Raw genomic sequence first — 9,106 nt, 5'->3', positions numbered from 1 at the left:
ATAAGCAAATGATGATCATGTTAAATGAGGTAGTTTAAAGATAGTTCTTGACCATTGTTGTTAAACAAGCAAAAGTTGCCCTTGTCAAATAAGAAGGGTTGAAAGCGAGTTTTTGCCCAATATAGTCTTATTTTTGAAACTATTTCCCATAATAATCTTTCTTAAGAAAATATTTCCCACAATAATCTTATAAAACTTTTTCATTTGTTTTTAAAGTCCCAGAAACTCTATTACCGAAAAAAAGTCTCTGAAATTCTTTTACTATTTTATTTGAGGTCCATTTCATAAACTTATAAATTGAAAAATAAAAAGAAAAACACAAATAAAAACCAACGGGATATAAAATAGGGAGAATATGGCGGTGTGAGGCCCTGAAGATGGGAATGGTTTGCTTCGGTTTGCTCGTGTCAAACTAAAAAAAAATGATTAAGTTTGAGTGATAAATTCAAATATTAGTCACTTTATGATAAAAAAATAGCCAAATATTTTACATGAGTATGGTGATTCTCATATTCACTATTCGGAGGAGCCGTGGTCAATGTTGGGGTGGGACCTTGGGGTGTACAAAGGAAAAAATCCAATTAAGCTATGAGTCCAATCGAATCTAACAAACAAGAACCGAACTTCTCAAACTTATTCTAATTCAATGCGACTTTTTACCAAAAAGAAATTCGATAATAATTTATTGTATTCAATCCGGCTAATTATGGTCCACTGTACCTAACCAATTTAGTTAAATTTATTTTCCGGAAAAAAATATTAAAATAACTAAAATACTCTAAGATAAGTTAGATAACTCAATGAATTGAAAAATGAAATAAGAAAAATTATGAACTAAAATTGAATTTTTTTTATGGTTTGACTCATGAGAATTTTGTCCAATGGAGCAGTACCCAATATATCTATCTAATTTAATATATTTTTTAAGAAAAAATTAAGTTAATGGAATAAAAAAGGGATTTATATTTGATTCAATTTTTCTCATAAACCATAGTTTCGACTTGTAACCTTGAACTGTATTGAAGCATTTTTTTAGGCCAAAAAATTGAAGCATTGTGTCTTTTGTTTTAGCATGATTTCCAAATCGAACCGCGGCATGCCTAACCCTGTGGCTAGCTGCCACCCCTCCCTTTGTAATTTTACCGTCTTTATATATATATATATATATTTCCATTTTTATTTTATAATTTTCATAAAGGGACTTAAAATAAAATAGTGAAAATTTTTTGTGGATTAAAAAACAAATGACAGAGACTGTAAGACTATTATGGGGAATAGTTTGCCAACAAGACTATTATGGGAAATAGTTTCAGAAAGAAGACTACTTTGAGCAAAAACTCGTTAAAAGCGAAGGTGACTTCACTGATGAAGAGGATTGACCTTCGCTGTTAGATAAAGCAATGGTGGTATTTGAGATCATGTAAGTTAGGAAGCAATTGCAACAAGTAGATGTAGTGTTTTTTGCACAAGCTTATTCCCGTTGATGGGAGAGAGTCATAAGGGAAAATATTTAAAATTATTGATGGTAATATATAGCAAGTTATATTTAAGGATATGAATAAACGATAATTTGACAAAGTAAATAAGAACAAGAGTAATGCTTATTTGAACTAAGTATGAGACTTTCTTTTCCCTCTGTGGGGGTGATTGCTTGATTCGTGGTTGTTGAGTGATAAAGGTTGTCGAGCGGGGCATGAGTCACTGAGTTTATTGTTGCATTTGTCAAATGGGCGTTATCAATGGTGACACCAAGTATGGTGCGATGTGGTGGCTGAGACAGACAAAACATCACGTTTCTTTTAAGTTATGAACTTTCATGATAAATTATTGATGTAAAATGAAGTGGATTGATTAGAGTAAGTAAAAGATTTAAATTTTTCTTGTAGAATAAGAGAAAGGAAAGGCTAAAGGTAAAAGGGACTCCCTTCTCTTAATAATGGCGGTTATTGAGGATTGTTCAAAGGATCTCAAAGAGTGGATGCTATGGCATCTTCTCCGGAGAAAGTTGCAACCGACACGAGGGGCATCGTAATCTGCAAGGCGAGTCACTAGGAAGCTTCTGAAGTTCTCGTTACGGTCCTACCATGGCGGTGGTGATTCTCGGTGTGTCGGTCGCTAGAGCTTGCTATGGAGGGTTTGTAGCCCCCGGTGACTCATTATTCTCGATTTTGTTGCGACCAACTGCTGTAACCTGGTCGAGGGGTTTTGGAGCCCCCCATTCCCAATTTGGGAGCTTGCTTTGCCTCTTAGAGTAACCATTGTATCTTCTCGATGCGGAAAACAGCCAATGTTGATGACATTTCCTGCCATTTCTCCTAGACGACACCAATGATACAAGCCGAAAAGATTAGGCCTTGAACACGTGCAGGTCACGTGCCTCCACGAGTGCAGCACAAATGACCTGCAAAAATGGAAAGAACGAGATGGAATCCCAATTTTCCTTTTCGATACTTAAATGAGAGTACGTAGAAGAAATGTAGACTTTTGAGTTTTAGACATATTTGGAGGGTATTTATAAAGGTTGTGATAAATCTATATCGGGATATCACGATCTATGCTGAATATTTGATATTACATAATAAGTAGATACACTTGCCAGATACAGGGTTAGAGATAGGATAATATCTCATAAGATATATTGATAGAATATTCAAGATATAATATCAACGATATTGCTATAAGAGATAATTATGAAAGAGTATATTTGCAAGATATTGTTACTGATCTATAGCATCGAGATGGGTCAAATAAGTTGAACCAGCAAGTCGGGTTGATTTTTCTAGTCCCTGACACAAGGGAAGACAACGGAGAAGAGATAAGGTATGCTACTTGATGGGTCTATATCGGGATATCGTCATCTATGCATAATATTTGATTACGCATTATAAGTAGATATACTAGCCTGATACAAGGTTCGCAAAATAACTCATTAGATATTGTTAGATATTCAAGATATAATATCAAAGATATTGCTAAATATTATAAGAGATAATTGCAAAAGAGTAAATATGCAAGATATTGTTATTGATTTATAGCATCAAGATGGTTCCAATAAGTTGAACCAGCAAGTCGGGCCGATTTTTCTAGTCCCAAACATAAGGAATGGCAACGGAGAAGAGATAAGGTGCTATTTGACGTCAGAGGTTCTTAAAAAAGATAAATTATGAAAGGGCTTGCTTAGTTGTAAGGCAACTCTTTAATCGTAACATAACCTTCTAAGTATGAAAAGGTTTGAAACCTTGAAAAACCCAATAACTGTAATGCAGTGCAAGATACTTATGGGTGAATGAACCCTTCGGCTCTAAAAGATGGGAGAGGGGTCGGTGAAGATGACTCTTCAAGAGTAAGGGCTTTCTCGCAATCAGGCTAAAATGATGGTACTTTCAAAGATTAAATGTGGAGAAACTTTAAAGAAATTTCATTATTTTATATATATATAAAATGAGATTTTATATGGTGACAATAATCACCGTGATAACGTGTTTTTTTTTTGTTGTTAGGCAAGATAAAACTCTCTCGTTGATAACAGATATAAGTCTAAGAGAAAACAATCTATCTCAACTTAAAACTTATAAAGAAATTACAGGATGTCCCAATTACAAATAACATGATACTCTATTGGAATGAGCGGAATTTCTATTCAAATGCGCAATACTTTATATAGTATTTTAAAAATTCATCGTTGAACTATCCCTTTCAATATAATACTATGCAATTTGAATAGAAATGCCCCATAGTGGGAGTACCATGGAAGAATACAAATATACTAATTTTGTCGTGTGAATCGAATACCAGATTTCCTCTGATTATTCACTTACCGTGTGACATGCCCCCAACATTGAAAATGTTCCCATGAAGAACCCCGAATCCCCTTTTTTCGAGTAAATGTACAGACTAGTCATACGGCATTCCGAATTTGAACTACCTAAGTTGCAATCTACACATTTCTATTTATCAAATCCGATCTCTTTCCATGCATTCTCCAACAGACGGACAACTGAGGACATTGGCGAGCGCTTTTGCATATTCTCTTCTGTGCACATTATCCCGACTTCAATTACCTTCGCGCAACAATTCCAATACTTATTCAGGTTATCTTCGGTCCCCGAGCCCGATGCTACCTCCTTCTTCAGCGACTTGTCAATGGCTTCCCATATGTTATCAGGATATAAGGAAATTACCCACTTTCTCAAGTTGAGCCCATCCGAGAATTCTTCACTCATTGGGCTTTTCCTCGTCATTGTCTCCAGCAGCACCACCCCAAAGCTGTAAACATCTCCTTTTGGCGATACGATACCTTGTCCATACTCTGCATGCATAGGATAAAGAGCAGTATAATGACTGGTTTCGAATTGAGAAACGGTTCGATAATATTGAGGAAGAATTTTCAAAAGCTCCAGGTTTACAAAAGCAGTAATAAACTCAGCACAGAACCTCAAAACCAGTCTCTCTTTCGAGCCTTGCATATCGTACCTGGGGGCATGTAGCCGAAAGTTCCTCTTAGGAAACCCGTTGAGCTGTTACTGCCACTAGTTTTATCCTCTTCCACAAGCTTCCCGATCCCAAAGTCCGCCACATGCGCCACCATTTCTCTATCAAGAAGCAAGTTCTGCGGTTTAAGATCACAGTGAAGGATCTGTACTGAACACCGCTCGTGGAGATACTCCAACCCCTTCGCAATATCTAGTAATATCGAAATCCTCTCCTTCAGAGTCAACTTGCACTCTCTTCCTTCCTCTGATTTGATATTGTAAAGGTGCTGAGCCAAATTCCCGTTATCGATGAATTCCAGAACGAGGGCCTTAAATTGAGGGCTCCATACTGAGCCGACCATCCTCACAAGGTTCCGGTGCCGGACGGTGGAAAGTATCCGCCACTCTCTCTTGAAGCTCTTATGGCTCTGGACACAATCTCTATCCAGAATCTTAAGTGCCACAGTCATATTTCCGTCTTCGATGACTGCTTTGTAAACCGACCCAAAGCTTCCTCTGCCCAACAGGTTCTCCTCATTGAAACCAGCAGTTGCTATCTCGAGTTCCCTCAGGGTAAATTTCCGGCCCTCATGAGCTCTTAACTGGAATAGGCTCAATTTGCCAAGATTTACCCCATTAGTTGTCAATCTGCGGTGATAGCAACGAAGGCCAATAAACAGAACAGTGACTAATACACCGCAACCTAATGTAACTGAGACCGCATAGATCCATGTTTTGTTCTTGTGCTTTTTTCTCTCTCCTCGACAGGGGGGGAGGCCAATGGGGCCTGAGTCTCTGCACAGCCCAGGATTTCCCAAGAATGAGGTCCTGTTCAGATACTTGAATCGACCTGTGCTTGGAACTTCACCGGTCAGTCTGTTATAGGAGAGATTGAGATTCTCAATCGCCTTACTGTTTCCAATCCACATTGGGACTGTACCAGTCAAGTCATTGTAAGCAAGATCAAGAACTCTGAGACTGGTTATTTGCTTCAGAGAATCAGGAATAATTCCATCAAGCATGTTCCGAGAGAAGTTCAGGAGGTCCAGAGAAAGGCAACTTCCAATTAAGCTTGGGATGACTCCTGACAGGTTATTCCTGGACAAGTCAATTGCCTGCACAGAGACTAATCTTCCGATGCTTGCTGGTACTTCTGCTTCGAGGTTGTTATTCGAGAGGTTGAGAGCCAGCGCAAGTTCTGAGAAAAGCCCTATTTCTCTTGGGATTCGGCCTTGGAGTTTATTATAAGATAAGTCGAGCAGAAGTAGACCTGTGCAACGGGTTAGCTCGACCGGAAGATTTCCTGACAATTGGTTCCTGAACATATAAAGATACTTCAGCTGAGACAGATTACCGAGTTCAGTAGGGATTGAGCCTTCGAAAGAATTATCCCCGAGGTCGAGTAAACCGAGGCTGCCCATCTGTCCAATCTCGCCTGGAATCTTCCCATGAAGTTTGTTCTTCCCAAGGTACAACCTCTGGAGCTTCCCAAGCTTCCTGAGCGTGCTTGGTACTGTCCCATTTAGACGGTTACGTCCCAGATTTAGATTCACTAGGCCACTTAAGTTTCCGATGCTATCAGGAACATCCCCTATGAGAAGGTTATCGAAAAGTTTGAAGTAATAGAGATCCTTGGAGAGATCTCCGACACGAGAAGGTAGCATTCCTGAGAACCAACATGAACCGAGATGCAGTTTCTGTAAGAAGGAACAGTTTGTGAGGGCTGTAAGTAGACTGAACGAATCATCACCCGGTTTGCTGACCAAGTTATTCGAATGGAGATAGAGATTCTGGAGATTGTTCAATTTGCCTAATTCCAGTGGAGCTTCCCCTTCTAGTTCATTGATGCTCACATCGAGCAAGATCAACTGAGATAGGTTTGATAGTGCCAAAGGGATCTTCCCGGAGAGTCGATTATTAGACAGATAAAGCCTCTTCAGGTTCCGGAGATTCCCCAACTCAGACGGAATTTGACCTCTCAATGCATTCTCAATCAGTGAAATTTCCTCTAAAGCCGTGCAGTTGCTTATCGAAGAAGGTATCTCTCCCTCAAGGTGGTTCGTGTGGAGATACATGATCTTTAACTTCTTTAGGGTTCCGATTTCCAGCGGGATACCGGTGAGGTAATTAACAGCCAATCCCAATCGGATAAGTTCTGTCAAGTTTGCCAAGGCCGGGGGAACCACTCCTTCAAGGCTATTAACTGAAAGATCTAAGTATGTCAAGCTCCTTATGGCACCGAGTTCATCAGGAATCCTCCCAGAGAGATTATTGTATGTCATGTTCACATATGCGAGGTCTAAGAGTTGCCCGATACTACCTGGGATTCGGCCACTGAATCTGTTTTCCTGCAAGGAGAGAGCCGTGAGGAGGGAGAGGTTCGATAAGAATGGCGAGATGCTCCCTTCTAAGAGCATGTTTGGGAGCTCAAGAGCGGTGACCCTGTCCCGGAACCGGGCACTGCTGCAGGCTACTCCGGTCCAATTGCAGAAGGGGTTGACCTCGCTCCAGGAATGGAGGGAGTAGAACGGATCATTTGTGACGCTTTGCTTGAGCTTGAGAAGAGCTTGGCAGTCTATGTGATCTTCACATGAGTATGCAGCATGCGTTGTCTGAACATGAACAAGAAGAAGAAGAAGATAGAAGACATCTGTTAATGGCAGAGCAATAGTGAAGTATTGATGATTCTTCCCCATGTCTTTCTCCTTCCCTCTCTCTCCCTCTCCTATTGCATATACATAAAGAAAAAAAAAAAGCTCATTAATACATAATCCTGGATTGACTCTATGATGCCGACGAAATTATTCTATGATCTTATCCCGTCACGTTGTACAAGCAAATAAATCAGATTGCAGTAAACACGTGAATGGTATTAATCACACGAATAATGTGCCATAATTGTTGTTGACTGCGACGATCTCATTGATTATTTCTTATCTCATTATGGTGCAGAACTACTATAAGCTCTGCGTATGGGTAGGGTCATATGTCGAAAGTTGTAATAAAAATGAAGGGAATATGTATTCACCCAAAGATAAATAAATAAATAAAGGAAATATGTGAGAAAGATGGTGTAATACTGTAGTGCACATTCTCGCATATCATCTAAAGGTTTGCAAGTTGAATTCTCGTGGTGGGTTTTTTGTGCCCTTTAATGATTATTATGATTTTTATTTCATTATTTTAGATTCATGGACATCTCTTATAATAAGAAATATATATATATTATAAAGCCTTTCATTCTCTTCTCCTCATTGCGTCAAATGTGGGACTACTTTCTTAATGATGGCATCCGTGGAAACTAATAATACAGAACATTGCAGGTGGAGATGAATTGGACAGCCAACTCCTTTGAAAAAGCCAGGCCTTGGGACGGTTACACTCCACCACCCACAACCACCCCCCCCTCATTTCTTGATCTCCAGCCACAAGTTTTTCCATAAACTCTATATCTATATTTATAACATTTGGACGTGAGAAGCAAGTTAGTCTATCTAACTTTCCCTTCCATATTTTTGGATTTATTACTACCCCAAGATCGGGAAATACAAAGTAAAATGACAAAATTAACTGCCCACTATGCTGGGCAGGCCTAATTATAACTCGAGGAAATCCCTTGCTTTAGGCCCTCATTTTAGAATTTTTTCCATAATTGAGGAAAATTTCATTAAATATATATCGTATTATATATTATATAGAATACTTTACCCATAATAGATTAAGGCCCCTCATAGTAATTTATTTAAATTTCCAATAAACTTACTTTTCCAATACAATTCCTAATAAATCTCATTTTTCCTCATTTGAATAAATTAGGTTACTATAACATAATCAATTTAATATAATTCCTATCTCTTCTCTCCATCGACCCTCCAAGTTTATTACTTGTTTTTCCCAATCCCTAATTATTCTACCCATCAACCATTCATAGACTCAATTGAATCAATTATTCTCGTCATCTTTATTTTGGGTGGACTTGTTCATCCTTTGTAATGTTCAATTAAATTAATTTTATTCTCCTAGTCATCATCTTAATTTTGTTCTCCTACCATCATCTTTTTTATCGAATAACCCGACAACCTTTCTCTTTATTTATCTTTTTAACCTTTAAATTTTTTTCCAGTTATTTTTCAAGGACATTTTACTCTTATTCAGTTATTCTGATGTAGGAAACAAATAAATAAACATTTTTTTAAAATGATTGGAATAAAACATTATGAGATATTTATTATAAAAGTTTAACTAGTAATTTGCATCTCAAAAGTTAAAAATAATTTCTAAAAGAAAAAATTTATATTAATTTTATTAAATATAAATTAAACGACTCATATTAATTTTTGCTTTAGGCCCCCAATTCTTTTGAATAATTTCTAGACATTTGGATATTTAATAGGATATTGGTAACTTTATTAAAATGATGAAATATATTGCGAAAATATTAGATATTATTTATTCGGTTATATTTTTCTCTTTTTAGTCAGAAAACTAAAATTTTCAGATTTCAAAATATCTTTTTGTAGACATTTGGATAGGATATGGGTAACTTCATTAAAATGACGAAATATATATTATTTATTCTGTTATATTTTGTCAGGAATAATTACTGTTCAGTAGTATTATTGCATTATTTTTTT

At 37.5% G+C, this 9,106-nt stretch overlaps 1 protein-coding gene across 1 annotated transcript; it reads right to left on the bottom strand.

Annotated features, from left to right (window-relative positions):
* Positions 1-3,616: 3,616 nt before the first annotated feature.
* Positions 3,617-7,253, bottom strand: LOC116209392 (LRR receptor-like serine/threonine-protein kinase FLS2). The gene is made up of 2 exons (XM_031543021.1): positions 4,474-7,253; positions 3,617-4,309 (listed from the first exon to the last, which is right to left on the bottom strand). Exons 1-2 carry the CDS (start codon positions 7,166-7,168, stop codon positions 3,948-3,950), a joined length of 3,057 nt encoding a protein of 1,018 aa, XP_031398881.1. The 5' UTR covers positions 7,169-7,253; the 3' UTR covers positions 3,617-3,947.
* Positions 7,254-9,106: the final 1,853 nt, after the last annotated feature.

Source organism: Punica granatum, chromosome 5 (genome assembly GCF_007655135.1).
Source record: "Punica granatum isolate Tunisia-2019 chromosome 5, ASM765513v2, whole genome shotgun sequence".
NCBI lineage: Eukaryota > Viridiplantae > Streptophyta > Magnoliopsida > Myrtales > Lythraceae > Punica > Punica granatum.
This window is presented reverse-complemented; position numbering and strand designations above follow the sequence as displayed.

Coding starts and splice junctions, on each gene's coding strand:
- LOC116209392 (XM_031543021.1), bottom strand. CDS start 7,168: ATGGGGAAGAATCATCAATACTTCACTATTGCTCTGCCATTAACAGAT. Junction 4,310..4,473: donor TTTCGGCTACATGCCCCCAG/GTACGATATGCA, acceptor CTATGCATGCAG/AGTATGGACAAGGTATCGTA.